The 17,308-nt window shown below is 49.1% G+C and overlaps 1 protein-coding gene across 18 annotated transcripts in view; it reads right to left on the bottom strand.

Annotated features, from left to right (window-relative positions):
• Positions 1–17,308, bottom strand: part of PLEKHG3 (pleckstrin homology and RhoGEF domain containing G3) — an 84,877-nt gene that overhangs the window by 15,791 nt on the left and 51,778 nt on the right. For 9 of the 18 annotated variants that reach the window (XM_072762605.1, XM_026008374.2, XM_072762607.1 and 6 more), the window contains exons 1-2: positions 12,587–12,754; positions 49–435 (exon numbers count right to left, since the gene is read on the bottom strand). In XM_072762605.1, the coding sequence (XP_072618706.1) occupies positions 49–435; positions 12,587–12,610 (411 nt within the window). In that variant the 5' untranslated portion in view covers positions 12,611–12,754. Of the gene's footprint in view, positions 1–48; positions 436–12,586; positions 12,755–17,308 lie in introns of those variants that run through there. The other 9 variants (XM_072762604.1, XM_072762614.1, XM_072762616.1 and 6 more) reach the window with 1 other exon arrangement.

The following is a 17,308-nucleotide window of genomic DNA, read 5'->3' as shown; positions in this document are numbered from 1 at the left end:
AGGCCGGCCCACGGCGACCTGAGCCCGCGCGTGGCTGGCAGGCCTCACCTCCACGATGCTGCGCAGGTCCTGCACGTACATCCGCTCCGTCTCCACGATCTCCCGCACCACGCGGCCCAGGTAGCTGAGCTTGAGCGCTGGGGCTGCAGGGGCCCGGCTGCTGAACGGGGACAGCGGCCCCCTCACGCTCAGCCAGCCGCTGGGGCCACTGTCGCCGTTGGCGGGATGCCGGCCGCGCGGGGAGCCCGCCCCATTCTCGGCCGAGGCCTCGGGGCCGCTGGGCTCCTCCATGGCACCGCGGCTGTCACGGGAGGAACCCGACGAGGATGTGGTCGACGTAAGGCTCACCGGCCGCTCCTGGCTGCCGTCCTGGCGGAGGGAGGCAGAGACGGGCATCCTGGCATCGCTGCCTGGCGAGGGCACTCCAGGGAGATTCTGCGCAGGACAGACCAAGAATTAAATCTCAGAATCGTCACAGAAACAGAAAGTAAAAGGGAGGCTGCCGAGGGATGAGGAGTCAGTATTTAATGGGCACAGAGTTTCCACTCTGCAAGATATAACAAGTCCTGGGGATGGTTGGTGGTGACAGATGAGCAACAACGTGAAGGTACTCAATGCCTCTGATCCATCATACACTTAGAAATGGTTAAAATGAGGGCGCCTGGGTGGCTCAGTTGGTGGTCTGCCTTCCGCCCAGATCATGATCCTAGAGTCCCTGCTCAGTGGGGAGTCAGCTTCTCTCTGTGCCCCTCACCCCACTCATGCTCGCTCTCTTGCTCTCTCAAATAAAATCTTTAAAAAATATAAAATTTTTTTAAAAAAAGGTTAAAATGGAGATTTTACGCTTGTGTATTTCACCATAATTTTAAAAATGGTAACTCTGAATGTCGAGAAGGTCCCTTCCCTCAGACTCCACAAGCAAGCACAAGGAAGCCCAACATCCCTTCCTAACTCCAACAGCGCCAGCTTTCCCAGGAGGAAAGGCTGATCACATCCAAGGGACAATAAAGTGCTCAGAAACCTAAGCCCCAAGAAAACAGAGAGGACATCTCCACCAGAGCAGCAGTCAAGTGTCTTCCAACGGAACCCCAAGCCCAGCCCTGCCACTCCAGCAAGGAACCCAGCCTCTCAGAACCTCCCCCAGGGCTGTGTCCTTGAGGATGCAGCGACCCCCTGCACGGACAGGTCTGAGTGTCATGCCTGGCACAGGGCAAGGGCTCCATAAACCATCAAAACAGTGATGATAATAGCAATTGTCAAAAAAACCTTCCCAAATGCCACTTGTCGGGGCCTGTGCTGGGGTCACCAGCAAGCACAGGTGAGGATCTTGCTCTTACAATCTAAGACAACACACATGCCAAGAAGGTAAGATTACATCTCTGGGGGTACCAGCAGCGGAACCATGAACCATGAATGTGAAACTTTCTGGATACTGACAGGAGAGGCAGAGGAGATAGTACAACGGCTCCCCAACCCCCAGCACCGGGTACAGGCCCGGACTCACCTCAGCTCCCAGCACACAGGAAATGCCGCAGGGCTGAGCCACCCATGAGTCTCCCTACACTACCTTTAGCACAGCTAGGTCAGGCAGCCCAGCAGACAGGAAACTACTCCCAGGTAAAGCAAACACAGCCTCAGGTGGACTTTATTCCCAGAGCAGGTGGTGCTGTTCACAGGTAGGCCCACCAGAAAAAGCTGGGGCAGTAACTGCCTCGGAGAGGCTACGGCCTCTGGGAAGGACAGGGACACTCCACCCCAACCCCAGAAGGCCACAGCTCACCAACAACCACTTTCCAAAATGTGCATCTCATTGCTGTTTGTACAGGAACAAAGTTCTAGAGTATCACTCTCACTTTCACTGACCCAGAGCCTTCCACCCCTAGTTCTAGGGCTCAGAAATCAGCAGAGCACAGGCTAGAACTCCAAGGAGGATCTAGTAGGTACCATCACTCTGGCAGCCTTGAGTTTCCCCCCTGCTTTTTTATGCTTCTGCCCCAACCTGGAACATGTGCCTCTGGCTGTGCCAGCACCCCTGGACTCTGGCTTTTGCAAATGTTCTCTCTGCCTGGACATTATTTCTTACCTGTCTACCCCAAGCCATATCATCCCCCAGCCGGTGTCACTTATACCCAATCCTCAATTTTCAGATTAAAATCTAGCCCTCTTCTAGAAACCTCCCCAGAAAACAAACCTGGATGCTCCCTTCCACATACTCTTACAGGACCAGGATTATCTCACCCACCCCCTGTGCGATTGTGACTAGTTGAAGATCTGCTTCCCTAAACTGTAAGGTGACCTAAGCTCAGGGGATTTGAGGGTGATCTGGCAAATGAATGATGGCGAATAAACTGGTGCCTCTACAGAGCTGACAGTCAAGAGCTCAGCAAGGACCCCCTCCAGCACAGCCCTTGGCCACTGCAGGGCTCTGCTTGGGCAGAGGGAGGGGTGTCACCTCCTTGGTGATCTACAGGAGCCTCTCACTTTGCAGATAAGGACACAGTGGCAGCGCTAAGGCCATTCCTGCCTTCTCCCTCCCTTCCAGGTGCAACAGAGGATTAATTAACAGGCTCATCTTGGTGAAACTCTGAGGATCTCGGAGGAGAGCCCCTTGGGAAATGCAGCACCGCCACTTTTTCCTCCTTCCTCAAAAGAGCCTTTAAAATTAACCAGCTAGGCCTTTCCACAGAACCAGTCCACGGGGTAATGCTGTGTCATTTGAGCACAAAGAAAGACAAAGATCCAAACTCCGCCCTAGTCCTTAACCCCCAGCCATAAGGGACTCCGGTGTCCTTCAAAGCCCACTGCACTCAGGCACAACCCTCCCACCCCCGCTGTCAGTCCCAGCTGGAACAATGGGGCAGAAACTTATGACCTAAGACCTTTCCCAGATCAGACCTGGGGTCAACCAGCCCCTGTGGGGATGCTAAATGGCAAAGGCCCAAGTCCCAGATGGATTTCACAGCTGGCCAGGTCAGTTTTAAAGTAGAAGATTAGCCACAGCTCCGCTCCACCCCCACACACACTCCCTCAGAGGGGCCTTCTGAGGGTCACTCTTTGGGGACCCCTGGCCATATGAACCCAGAAATGAAAGCATCTTTTCTCCTCTGGATGAACTGAACGCACCGGTCTCCCTGCAAAGCAAGTTCACGTTCTCAAGGTAGTAGCGCCCGTGCCCCGCACCCCTCCCGAGGCGGAGATGAAGCATACCAGCCGACAGCTGAAGCGTTCTAAGTGCTGCAGACGCAGCAAGCCTCTTTGACCTAACACGGCTCTGAACACAGCACCATTATTACCCCGATTTTACAGACACAGAAACTTGAGGCCACAGAAATAGCATGTGGCAGAGCCTGGATGTGAACTTAGGCTCTAGTGTTGCCTCTCCCCTGCCCCTGCCCGCCGTCTCCCTAATGGATTTCACACAAGCCAGGCCCACAGGCAAATGATTAGTCACACACTGGATGCTACCCGTGGGGTACTTATTAAGGCTTGAAAGATCAGGGCTTTTAACAAGACACTTCATTTACCGTACAAAGGCCATGCAGGTAAAGGAATGAAAGTTAAGATTCTTTACAGCTACTTCTAGACCTGCTACTCTGTGAGCTCTGGCCACTTACCCTCCTTTTGGAACAATACGGTAAAATACAAATTCCAAGTCAAAGGATGGCAGGTCACAGAAAAGGAAAAAAGCATGAGGTCATTGAGGTCCCCAGGATGTGACTATAATTCCTCACATAAGACAAGCTCTGCAGGGACCAGGAGACCCAGGGTCAGAAAGCTCTCTAGGACAGGAGGCTTGCTGGAAAAGAACACAAAGACCCAGAAAAGAAGGGGGACAAGCATGTGGGGCAGTGAGAGCAAACAAGGCAGAGCACAGGAGTGGGTTTTAATAGAGTCATCACACCCAATCAGAATGCATTTTGGTTCTGAAAGCCTGATCCCAACCATTACTGTGTGTGTAGCTCAAACTCCCAGAAAGACAGCACAAGACCCTGCCCACATGTCCTGGGCCAGAGGCAAGCTCTCCTTCCTCTCTACTATCACCCGAGAGCCAAGATTAGAACTCAGGTCTTTATTTTTTTTTTTTTAAATATTCAAACTTTTTTTTTTTTTTTTCAGAGAGAGAGAGAGAGAGAGAGAGAGAGAGGGCAGAGACACAGGCAGAGGGAGAAGCAGGCTCCATGCAGGAAGCCCGACATGGGATTCGATCCCGGGTCTCCAGGATCACACCCGGGGCTGCAGGCAAGAACTCAGGTCTTTAAATTCATCTGGGAGACACAGTCTGCTGAGGACGTGGGAGCCTAAAGGAGACAGGCAGAGCGGCCAAAGCCCCAAGCCACATGCCCACGCCCACCTCCTCCTACCACACCCAGTCTCCAAGTTCCCAAAGTCTCCCCTAACCATGACCTCTTCTATCTCTCAACATGAGTCAGTCCAATCATCAATCAGTGAATCAGTCTTCTAGAAAACGTTGTATCTCCAGTCCCACACCTGTGAAGGTCCCCTAAGCCTTTCTTTTTGATGGAGCCAAGAAGTGGCTCAGACACACATGGTGGGGGGTGGGGGGGGGGTGGGGCAGGGGAGGTAGGGGAGGCAGGAGAGAAATGTTTCTTTTATATATATATAAAAGTGCCCCCCTCCTTCTCCTGCCTTCTCAGCCCACTGGCCAGGGAGGGAGGGCCAGAAGGGAATGTTATATATATATATATATATATATATATATATATATATATATATATATATATAATCTCTCTAAATTTAAGCACAGTTTGCACCCTTCCTCCACCTACACCTCCCCAGGTTATCGGCCCTCCCTTTTGAGGACCTTCCCTGAATGTACCCAGACAGGGAGGCAGGCTGCAACATGTCCCTTGGGTTCCCAGCACAGCTGACTGGGGTCAAGTCCCAAGTCCTTCTCCTCCTCACTAAGCCTCAGCACCATGTCCCCATCTAATCCATACCCCTGCCTCCAACAGAAAAAAAAAAAGACAAAACTCATAGTCCCCATGTTCTGTCCTCAGGCCTCTGGTCACTGATGCAAAAGGACCCTGCTCCCCCACCCCCAACTTCAGAAAAGATGGTCCCAGGGGCACTTTGGTGGCTCAGACAGTTAAGCAGCCAACTTTTTTTTTTAATATTTTATTTATTTATTCATGAGAGAGAGAGAGAGAGAGAGAAACATAGGCAGAGAGAGAAGAAGGCTCCATGCAGGGAGCCTGATGTGGGACTTGATCCTAGGTCTCCAGGATCACGCCCTGGGTCAAAGGCAGGTGCTCAACCGCTGAGCCACTCAGGGGTCCCTAAGCAGCCAACTCTTGATCTCAGCTTAGGTCTTGATCTCAGGGTCTTGAGTTCAAGCCCCATGTTGAGCATGGGAAGGAAGGAAGAATGAAGAAGAGAAGAGGAGAAGAGGAGAAGAGAAGAGAGAAGAGAAGAGAAAAAAGAAAGAGATGGTCCCACAGGGGCACTCACCTAGAACCTTCTGGAGAACTTCTCCTTTTCTGGTCCTGGGGAATCCCAGGACTCAGTAACATTCCCTTCTGGCCCTCCCTCCCTGGCCAGTGGGCTGAGAAGGCAGGAGAAGGAGGGGGGCACTTGCTGGACAACCCTCTGTGCAGGCCAGCTCTGGAGACGCCCCAGAAAACACTTGCTTCAGAGAGGCTGGCTGCGGAGGAGGCTGATGTCATCCTTTCACCTTCCGCTCCTCACCCCACACCCAAGAAGCGGAAGCCCGACACACCTGTCCCAGAGGAGGCCAGGAGAGGAGGGGGGGCTCTCCCAAAGGCAACTGCGCCAACGTCTGCCAGCCCGGCACGCCTCCCCAGGGGCTTCTTTCATCACTCAACTACACCCCCTACCCGTTCCAAAGGCTCTCCAAACCTGGGCAGCCAGCCACCTTTGACCTTCCTCCTGAACGATGGCCCAAGTCCCCAGTCAGGAACTCCTCAGAGATGGTACCAGGAGGAAGCAACAGAGAAGAGCTACAGCTTCTCCAGAGAAGCACAACAGGAGCAAGGTGAACCGCCAGACCGATCTCAAACAGGGGTGCTGAGCTCACTCAGCTGTGCCGTCACCCACAGCCGCCCCACGCCCGGCTCTTTGCCTGTCTCTTCTTGCCGCTCTCCCTGGGCCACACCAGCAGGACATCTTTCACCACAGCCCTGGAGGCTTTCCGGAGGACAGGAGGATCCCTGAGAGGGTCTGGCCCTTTGCCCCTTCCTGGAGCAGCTTCCTTACTCCGGCCCTTCCAGCCGTCCCCAGAGACTTGGGGGCTCTAAGCATCCTAAGAAAGGACAAGGAAAGGCTCCCTTGGGAGTGACTGTGTTGGATGCGTTCAATGTAAGCAACGTGACTGTCACAGAGGCCGTGCAAATAGTGTGACCAGGGTTTCTGGGCCACAAAGCCAGGCCAGCTGGCTCAAACTCATTTCCCCTTCTGAATTTATTTTCCCTTGTGAATTCCTTTTCCCATCACCCCGGAACAGCAGGGGCCACCAATTGCATCTGGGTCTTTGAAGCAGGATTTCAGCTGCCAAGAAGGAAAGGGCTTGTGGCTGCCAGTGGAGTCTTCCCACCTGAATTCTGAGAGGATGTCTGTGTCTACAGACTGAAGTCCAGAAAACTTCCTCAGCCTGGCCCTGGAAGGGAAGGAAAGCCCCTGGCATCTTGTCTCAATGGGAGGACCCCTCGTCTACACCTCACTGTTCCCACCACCCCACAGCCACAATATTTGCTCATGTGGTTTCCCATACCTGGGATGTGTCCCAGACTCTCCCTCCCTACACAAGTTTGGTCAAATCATCTTCTTCAGAAAGGCCTCCTCCACCACTTTCAGCGAATCCAACACACACACTACGTGTGACTTTGCCCCCACTTCAAAGAATGAGCACATCCTAATCCCTGGATATAAGGAACCTATGGAGGCTGTTTTATCTGGCAAAAGAGACTTTGCAGATGTGACCAAGCTGAGGCTCTAGAGATGGGGAGATTACCCTAGTTACCTGGGGTGGGGGCTGATGTAATCACTAGGGTCCTGACAGGAGGGATGCGGTATTCAGGAGCTGATGTGACAGCAAAAGCAGAGGGACAGACAGAAAGACTGCTGGTTGGGCTCCCTGGGTGGCTCAGCAGTTTGGTGCCTGCCTTTAGCCCAGGGCATGATCCTGGAGTCCTGGGATCGAGTCCCATATCAGGCTCCCTGCATGGAGCCTGTGTCTCCCTCTGCCTATGTTTCTGCCTGCCACCCGCCACCCCGCCTCCTGTGTCTCTCATGAATAAATAAATAAAATCTTAAAAAAAAAAAAAAAAGAAGAAAGAAAGAAAGAAAGAAAGAAAGAAAGACTGACTGGCTGCTGGCTTTGCAGAGGAAAGGAATCAGCAGCCACAGGGTCTGGAGAGCCTCAGGAGGCTGGAATGGGTGAGGAAACCTATGCTCCCCCTGGAGCTTCCAGAAGGAACACGGTCCTGTGTTCTCACCTCCAGAACTGTAAGATAATATGTGTTGTTTCGAGCCACTAAGTTTGTGGGGTTTGTTACAGCAGCCATAGGACACTAATACACTTCTTTTCACTCTAGTGACCTTGAGTATCACTTACAGTGCTGATCCTTGGGGGATTGATTGTACATGCATGCTTTTCTTCTGGACTAGACGGTAAAAGTCAATGGGACTGGGCCTGCTTCCCTGTACCCTTCTTTCACCCCTCAGAGAGCAATGCACATACTAGGTGCTCAATAAACACCTGTGGGAGGTCTGCAGAATTGTGCTGAAGGACCTCTCACTGGTCCCATAGTCAGGTGAAAGATAAATAGGGTCAAAATCAAGGGCTGAGCCAGTTTCCTCCTAGACTAATGAGTTTCCACATTAGTCACTTCCAGCAAGTTTCCAATCTGCTGAGATACCCAGGAGCAGTGACTGCTCATTCACCCAAAGAGTCCTGTCCTACTTGGCCCCAGACAATGGACTAGAGCAGAGCAGAGCTGCCTTGCCATCATGCCACCTATCAAGTGACCAGCCACAAAAAATTGAGAGGAAGGGAAAAAAGTGGCCAAGGAATCACTTTGGAATTCAGAGAAGAGACTACAGTAAGATCCCCCTATAAAAATCCCAGGAAAAGCTGTCTACCAGAAGTTTCATATACATACTGAAGGCAAATGACAGCAATTACTGTTGATTAGAAACTGCCATTGCTCACAGCCAGTGTAGGTGAACGTGGCTCCCAGCACAACTGGTCACTAAGCAGAGAAATGACACAATGTCCCCAGAAGATGGAGCAGCTAAAGCCAGTGCTAGAAATCACTGACAGATTCTGTGCTCCTAGAGGCCCCAATTCTCTCATCGCTAGGCCAAAAAGGCTCACAGGACCTCAACTCCTTACCAGAAAACTTCAGGAACCTCGCCCTGCAAATCAGCCATCTTGCTGTCCCTGCCCCTGGGGCAGGGGCTGTTGGTTTTGAGGCCTCTAGGCTGGGGTGGGGGCAGGGAGGAAATGCAAGCCACATCTTTCACAGTTGCAGCATTTACTGTTGCATCACATTTAAGGGCACTGGAGAGAATCTTAGCTTGAAGCAAGTAGGAGCAGAGGGGTCCCACTAGGTCCCTCTGAGTCCCCAGCAGAGGAGGAGACACTATGCAGGCACATGTATGCACAGGAGTCCACAGAGCAGAGGTTACTGGCACTAAATGGATTCACAAGCTCTGGAGTCAGGTACACCTGGTCTGAAACCCAGCACCTCGGCTTTATGGGCCCGTGTGGCCTTGGGCAAGCCACTTGACCAGACTGAGCTTCAAGTTCCTCATCTGCAAAAGGAGAACAAAAGCACCAACCTCCCTGGTCTTCAAGAGTGAGAAGAAAGAGCAATCCGTACCATGTATGACGCAAAGTAAACCCACCGTGAGTGGTAGGATGACAAGTATGGATAGATTAATTACTATTTGTTCACGAGCACTGGGACAGATTTTTTTTTCTGATTTGTGCCTAAAATGTTTACCCACATCTCAAATTAATAATAAAGATAAAAGTACTAAACTTGGTGAACTAGCATGACCTAATCCTCCCCCACCATCTATAATCCCAACATCCATTCAAACCATGATCTTATATGGGAAAATATAAAGCAATTCAGCTGGAAAGGAACACAGTCTGATATCCATGCCCAAGAGAAAGGCAAACCAAAAGATGAAGTATAAGTGAGTCAGAGCCCTTTGCTGTAGCAGGCAAGGCACAGGCCTCAGGGTTCCGCAGGGAAAGACAGCATGTACTGCTAGGAGCTAAAGAGGAGCAGAAGCATGGAAGACAACAGGCTTAAGCAGGAACAGAACTTAAGGAAATGCAAAGTGGCAAAAGCAAAAATAAGTGATCAGTAAAAACCACCCTTAACACTGGCTCTTTGGTTTGTTTTTGTTTTTTTAAAAGATTTTCTTTATTTATTCATGAGAGACACACACACACACACACACACACACACACAGAGAGGGGGGGGGGGCAGAGACAGGCAGAGGGAAAAGCAGGCTCCATGCAGGGAGCCCGATGTGGGACTCGATCCTGGGTCTCCAGGATCATGTGCTGGGCTGAAGGTGGTGCTAAACCACTGAGCGACCCAGGCTGCCCTAGCTCTTCGGTTTTAAAGAAAAAATTAAATCCAGCTTCAAAGTGCACATGTGAAGATCTAGGACATACGACAAAAACACAAGGTACTAGGAAAAGCCTTGCTGTTCACCCATGTCCTAAATCACAGGGAAGGGCAGCCTGGTGGCTCAGCGGTTTAATGTCGCCTTCGGCCCGGGGCCTGATCCTGGAGACCCGGGATCGAGTCCTGCATCAGGCTCCCTGCATGGGGCCTGCTTCTCCCTCTGCCTGTGTCTCTACCTCTCTCTCTGTTTCTCATGAATAAATAAATAAAATCTTTTAATAAAAAATAAATAAATTGCAGGGATTATCAAAGAGGGAGAGAGCAACAAAATGTGTATGAATGAGCCCAGAGACTCCAGCCAGCACTGCTCAAAACCAGCCCCAGTTCTGCTCCCAAACAGCTGGATGATAAAGGAACAAGCCAGTGAGCAATTTGTGCCACAACGTCTACCCTCTCATTTAGGGATAACAGTCCCTGCCCTTCCTAAGTTGTGAGCTTCAGAATTCACTGGACAAGTATTTTCAAGCACTCACTTTGCACAGACACTGTGGCAGCCTTGTGGGAGACAGAGATGAATCACACACACAGCCAGCTCTCAAGAGCTGATCCTCTATCAGGAGAAGCAAGACAAGTGCCCCAATAACAAAAGGAGGTAAAGAATGGGGTCGTGAACAGTATGGGAGTTCAAGACTGCCTCCAGTTCGGCAATTCATTCCACGCTTCTGAACACAATGCTAAAATGAATAAGACATTGTCTCTTGGTCTTTGAGGAACCGAATTCTAGAAGGAAAAACAGCCATATAAACACATCATGCATAAGGCAATGCCTTGAGTCCTGGTGTAGAAGGTACGAATACATCAACTGTGCTAACAGAAGGAGTAGCTGGTACAACCTGGGGGTCCTGGACAGCTTTAAAAGAGGCGATATTTCAGATGTGCCTTGAGGGATGAACTGGCTTTTACTTGCCAAGTGAAGAAGAGACGGAAGGCCCCTGATGCAAAGGCAGCAGCATGGGAGAGCTGAGTCCCAAAAGGACCTGGACCTTCAAAGGACTTAGGGCAGCTGGCAGCAAGAAGCCAGGCTGGAAGGAATCGGACAGACTGGAGGATGCATCGGCAGTGGCTTTGTGGGAAAGGACATGCCCGAGCCACACCTACTGAGACTCTAGGAAATGAGGTGTAAGGATGGCCCTAAAAAGGCACAAACAGCACGTGGGGCTATGGTAGCCTGTGTCCCTATGGCCAAAGAATGGTCAGGAAGAATCAACAGGCCCTGGAAGGCGCGGACTATTCACAGAGCGCATCAGGGAGGAGAAAGAGAATGACCCAGAGAAACCTCTGCTAGAAAGAGGGAGACCTATTCCAACCCTTGTGTGGCGGGCGGGAGCAATGCGGACCCAAGAAAGGTGAAGAAACAAAGCTCTGTGTAAATTACATGCTTCTGAAAGCAGGGAGAGATCAGAGACTCTAGAAAACTTGAGACGTGGGGGCATCATTGGAACAAAATGTCCCATTTTGGCCTGGGATTCCAGGCCAGAGGCTCTCTACCGGGCTGGGAGTTGGTCAGAGTACATCTCACCACCTGAGGGCTTTCTTCCCTCCTCAAATCCTCACTTTCTCTCCCCAAGCAAATCGGAACTAGTTGGCAAGGCTGCCAACAGGGTGGCTCCCCCAAATGCAACTTCCTCTCTAATTCTAAGCATGACCATCCAGACCCAGAAAAGTACATTAACGTGAGCAGCCCCCTTCTGTGATCTGCTGCCATACTGCCATCCATCAATCCACCTTCCCTTCCCCTTTCTTGGGCACTACAGCAAAAGTGCTCCGAAGCCCCCCACCCCCGGCCCCATATTTGCCCTGGATGCTGATCTTGGACCTGATGCCTGAACCCAGAGAAGTTAGGAAAGTGGATTTTCCTTTAGAAGGCAGGCAATAGATTCCCACAAGTGTCAACTCTCAAAGGCAGCCAGCCCTTCGGACAGCAAGGCCTCATTCGCTTCCTCTCCCAGAGCCCAGACAGCCCCTCTCTCCACCCCATAGCACCTGCCTCCACCCCCCAGGTCCCTCACCTTCCCTACTAAGGGGCCTCAACCAGAGAGGCCCAAGAAACTCATCCAACCAGTTCCCAGGAGGGAGAAAAGGCACTTTGTCCCTTAATTGAGAGGTTAAGAGACCAGAATGCAGACAGAAGGGTCAGCTATCACCAAACCCCAGATTCTCGGGTGAGGGGATACACGTGGTATAGAGCAGCACAGCCCAGGCAGCAGTTCCGCTCCTGGAAAACCTAGGCCTTGATTCAAGGTTAAAAAATATAGCCAAGTCAAGGTGGCAATCTGCCCCCTGGTCTCCCTGCTCCTATGACCCAGAGCTCCGGAAGTGGTGGGCACAGCCCCTGCCTGGCAGCGTCCATCCGGGGTGAAGGAGGGTGGGAGAGAGCTTCCTTTCGTTTGTTGACCTGCCACCACTTGATTTTATCGAAAATAACTACCCTCTGTGGATTCTGGGAAAAAAGAAACTTCAGGAAGAAGTAGGAGATTAACTCTGCTTTTCCCAGTGCGTATGTGCTTCTGTGCTGGGTCCCTCCAACAGCAGTCTCTTTTCTAAACCACCCAACTCTGAATGTTCAGATACCAGGAGACCCTCTAAAACCCTCCAACAGAACTGTCTACAGTCTCCTCCAAAAAAGAAACACAGGGTTGTCTTGTTCTTACTCAGCCACAACTGACAAATCCACTAGAAGAAACCAGGGCAGGATAGGAGAAAAAGAAACCGCTCTCCTATACCTGCATCCATGGGGTTCCTCAGTTTCCGACCCCCAAGGGAGAAACCTACCTTGTGCCCCCAAACCTGGGCCTGGCCAGGTTTGGCAGGGGAGTTTATAAAGGCCTGGAGGCCCAGAGCTGAGAGTTCTCGGCAGGCCCCCTTGAGCCCCCCTGGCCTGGCCTCAGCCGGGTACCTACCGCTTTCCTCAAAAGGGCTCCCATCGGAGCACTGACAGGGCCGCCTGGGGCCAGGGAGCTGCATCCTCCCAGCCCCGGCAGCCGAGCAGTTAACAGGCTTGGGGCGAGCAGCGAGCTGCCACCAACAGCCTCGGGAATTAAAGTGCCCGCCGCCTCCTGCAAAACCTCTCCAATAAATGTCCTATTCAGAACCAGTTCCGCGTGTGGGTCATACTTTCTGCATTTCTTTCATTCCTGATTCCTGGGGGGCCCTTGACGGAGGAAATGAGGCATCTCCCCCTAATTCAGCAGGTCCCCTCTGGGTGAGGACCCGGTCACGGTCTGGCAGGTAAGCACAGCCCCACTGAGGACCTGCGCAGATCTGAGCAATTAACACAAGGCGACACTAACTGCAGGAAGTCAAATACTGAAGACACTTGAACAAAGCCAGATCATTCACCAGCACAACAATACTCCATTTATGTGGCTCCTCCCCCACCCCAGGCCCTCAAAGCCTGAGGATATTAACCCTTGTCCTTATAACAGCCAGGAGCACAGGGAAGGGGCAGGTGGGCAGCATGCATTATTATCCCTGTTTTAGGGATCAGGAAACTGAGGTACAAGTGGCTCCCCAAATGCCAAATTGGAATACCAACGAGCGTGTTATTAGGGTGCACCAGCCATTGTGCCGAACACAATCTCTATGTAATCTCCTCACAACCCCAAGGTCCAGAGCCATGTGTTCACTTACCCAAGGGCCAAACAGGGAGGTAGGAGGGAGAGCTCTGTGGTTTTCTGGAATCCCTGCTTCCAGAGTTCACCATTCCTCAACACTGCCTCCCATGGTTGGGCTTGAGATGTGTATGGCACTCCCTCAGCCCACCTTGTGCCCTCAGGCACTTCAAGTTGTACAAGTAACACTTTGCTCAGACCAAGTTCTTACACTATGGGGCAACCTCAGAAAGAGGGCAAAATGGAGTCACCTAGAAATTCATAATTCCCTTCTAGAAGTTTCCAGGAATGGTTTATATTGCCCATTGAGGATGGCCCAAGGACCAGGACACAGGCTGCCTTTCTCTTATGTGACCTTATACCCTGTCACAGCAAGAGGAACTCACCTGCGAGCAGCTCAATGAGTGGCAAGTACCTAAAGTGTCTTCTGTGAAGGTTCTATCTTCTTAACTCAATTACAGCCTCCTACAGGTAAGAATCAGATGGGGGGTGGGGCGGTATACCCTATTGCCTCCAGGTTTTCTGACACTCAAATGCCTACTGCCGATTTTGGAAGCTGTGCAAAATATGCCAGAAAAAGGCTGAAATGAAGCACATGAGGTGGATGGTATTTTCTGAGCTCTTAGAGGAAAAAAAAAGACATCCCCAGTGGAGGCTCAGAAAAAGGTTTGGGAATGGAGAGCCAAGCTGTTCACCTCTTCTTTACTGCCTGCTTAGACCCAGCCCAGCTAGCTGAAAGCTGCAGAGTCAAGGCTGAGATGACTTCCTTCTGAAGAGAGGATTACTCAAACCCGCTAACATTTATTGGCAGTATAAACCATGTGCCAGGTGGTGAGAACACAATACATAAGACAAATCCTTGCCATTGAGGAGCTTACCTTCCAATAGAGAAGGACACAAAAGGTAGACAAATGACTAATGTATTTCTAGATAGTGATAAATGTCATAAAGAAGATTAAAGCAGAGAAAAGAGAGTCAGGTACTCTCTCTTTAACAAATAAAATATTTTTAAAAGCCAGGGGAGTGCCTGGGTGGCTCAGTCAGTTAAGCATCTGCCTTCAGCTCAGGTCTTGATTCCAGGGCCCACATCTGGCTCCCTGCTCAGCAAGGAATCTGCTTATACCTCTCCTTTTGCCCCTCCCCCTGCTTGTGCTCTCTCTTTCCTCCAAATAAAAATAAAATCTTTAATAAAAGAAAGAAGAGTGAGTGGGAGATGAGGATGTTATTTGGTCGAGAGGTTTAGAAAAAGACTATGAGAAGGTGAATCTTGAGCAGAGTCCTATGTAAGAATCAGGCAGACATGCAAAGTTCTGGGGGAAGACCCTTCCAAAAGTCCTTTCCTCTACTCCACCTTGCCACCCACCCACACATTTCATCATATGTCCTAGACCTCATCATCACCAGTAAGTGCAAACTTCTAAACTACCTTACTTTTAAGCACCACACTCCCTGCAACCACTGAAGAGGAGCTGAGTATAAAATTACTAACTATACAACAAAAGAAACCATCCACAAGGGAGTAAAAAGATTGAACAAATTGGTACTTCAAGAACTAAAAATTTTTTTTTTTTTTTTTTTTACTTTCATGATGGTGCCCTTTGGAATGCTAAAGTTTTTAATTTTGATAAAATCTAGTTTATTGGGACACCTGGGTGGCTCACCAGTTGGGCACATGCCTTCGACCCAGGTCATGATCCCGGGGTCCTGGGATCGAGTACCGCATCAGGGTCCCTGCATGGAGCCTGCTTCTCTCTCTGCCTATGTCTCTGCCTCTCTCTCTGTGTGTCTCTCATGAATAAATAAAATCCTAAAAAAACAAACAAACAAAAAAAAACATAAAATCTGGTTTATCTACTTGTTTTGGTGTATCTAATTTTGATATTTACGAAACCATTGCTCATCCAAATTGACCAAGGTTTACTCCTATGATTTCTTGTAAGAGTTTTATAGTTTTAGGGAACCCTGGGTGGCGCAGCGGTTTAGCGCCTGCCTTTGGCCCAGGGCGCGATCCTGGAGACCTGGGATCGAATCCCACGTCAGGCTCCCGGTGCATGGAACCTGCTTCTCCCTCTGCCTCTGTGTGTGTGTGTGTAACTATCATAAATAAATAAAAGTTAAAAAATTATTTTTAAAAAAAAGAGTTTTATAGCTTTAGGTCTTACATTTGGGTATATGATACATTTTGCCTTAGCTTTTGCATAAAAAAAAAGTGAAAGACCAATCACAAAATGGGAGAATATGGTTGGAAATCATATATCTGTCAATGAACTTGTAACCAGAACATCTAAGGTACCCTTACAACAATAGTAACAAAACTCAACTTAAAAATGGGCAAAGACTGGGACGCCTGGGTGGCTCAGCGGTTGAGTGTCTGTCTTCTGCTCAGGGTATGATCCCAAGGTCTGGGGATAGAGTCCTACATCGGGCTCCTGCGAGAAGCCTCCTTCTCCCTCTGCCTGTGTCTCTGCCTCTCTCTCTCTCTCTCTCTCTCTCATGAATAAATAAAATCTTTAAAAAAAAAAAAAAAGGCAAAGATTTGGATAGTTCTATAAAGAAGATATACAAATGGCCAATAAGCACATGAAAATATGCTCAACATCATAAGTCACTAGGGAATTGCAATCAAAACCACACTTAAAACACACACACACACACACACACACACACACACACACACACACACACACATTTAATAAGGCAGCCCGGGGGGCTCAGCAGTTTAGTGCCGCAGCCTTCAGTCCAGGGTCTGATCCTGGAGACCCAGGATCGAGTCCCACATCGGGCTCCCTGCATGAAGCCTGCTTCTCCCTCTGCCTGTGTCTCTGCCTCTCTCTCTCTCTCTCATGAATGAATAAATAAAATATTTAAAAACACACACACACACACAATATCACTTCATACCACTAGGATGGCTAAAATCTAAACAGTGTTAAATAACAAGTGTTAGTGAGCATGTGGAGAAATTAGAATCTTTGCACACTTCTGGTAAGAATGTAAAATAGTGAGGCTTATTTGAAAAACAATTTAGCAGTTCCTCAAAAAGAGTTACCATGAAAAAAATAAATTAAATAAAATAAAAATAAAAATAAAAATAAAAAGAGTTACCATGTGTCCAGGAAATTGTATGCCTAAGAAAATTAAAAATACATCTGTACAAAAAGCTGTACATAACTGTTCACAGAAGCATTATTCATAATAGCCAAAATGTGGAAAGAGTTCAAATGCCCATTAACTGATGAAAAGATAAAATGCAGTTTATCCATATGATGGATTTTTTGGCAATAAAAAGAAAGAATGAAGGTCTGATAATATTCCACAACATGCATGACTCTTGAAAACATCATCACACTAAGTGGAAGAAGCTAGTCATAATACATTACATACTTATGAACTCATTTATGTGAAATATCCAGAATAGGCAAATGCAGAGAAAGATTCATGGTTGCGTGGGGATGGGAGATGGGGAGAATGGGAAATGACTGCTAATGGATACAGGGTTTCTTTGTGGGAGGATAAAAATGTTTTAGGATTAGATAGCGGTAATGGTTGCACGACTCTGTAAATATACTAAAAACCACTGAACAGTTGACATGGATGAATTATAAGAGATGTGAAATATACCTCAAAGTTATAAATCAATCAGTCAAATCTTAAAAGTAATAATTGGGGAAAGTATAGACTAATCGATAACTAATACTGGAAAGTTTGGCTATTCCTCTGGAAAAAATAAAATCAGTTTGGTCTTAGAAGGTTGAGTGGTTCTCCACCTTGGTTGGACATAAAAGTCACCTGCCCATTTCATAAGCATGCCTGGGCCCCACCCCAAGATATTTTTATTTTATTGGTTTGATCTGACATCAAACCAAGACTCTGACATCAGTAATTTCTTTTTTAAAGTTCCTCATAAGGCTTTAGTGGTGGAGCCAGAGTTGAGATCTAGTTTCTTATAAAGAAAATACATTCCAGGTGAATTTAAAATGTAAGCATGGGAAGCATAACTTATATTTACAA

Source organism: Vulpes vulpes, chromosome 6 (genome assembly GCF_048418805.1).
Source record: "Vulpes vulpes isolate BD-2025 chromosome 6, VulVul3, whole genome shotgun sequence".
NCBI classification, from domain to species: domain Eukaryota; kingdom Metazoa; phylum Chordata; class Mammalia; order Carnivora; family Canidae; genus Vulpes; species Vulpes vulpes.
Note: the sequence above shows the minus strand (reverse complement) of the source record. Positions and strands in the feature narration are given on the sequence as shown.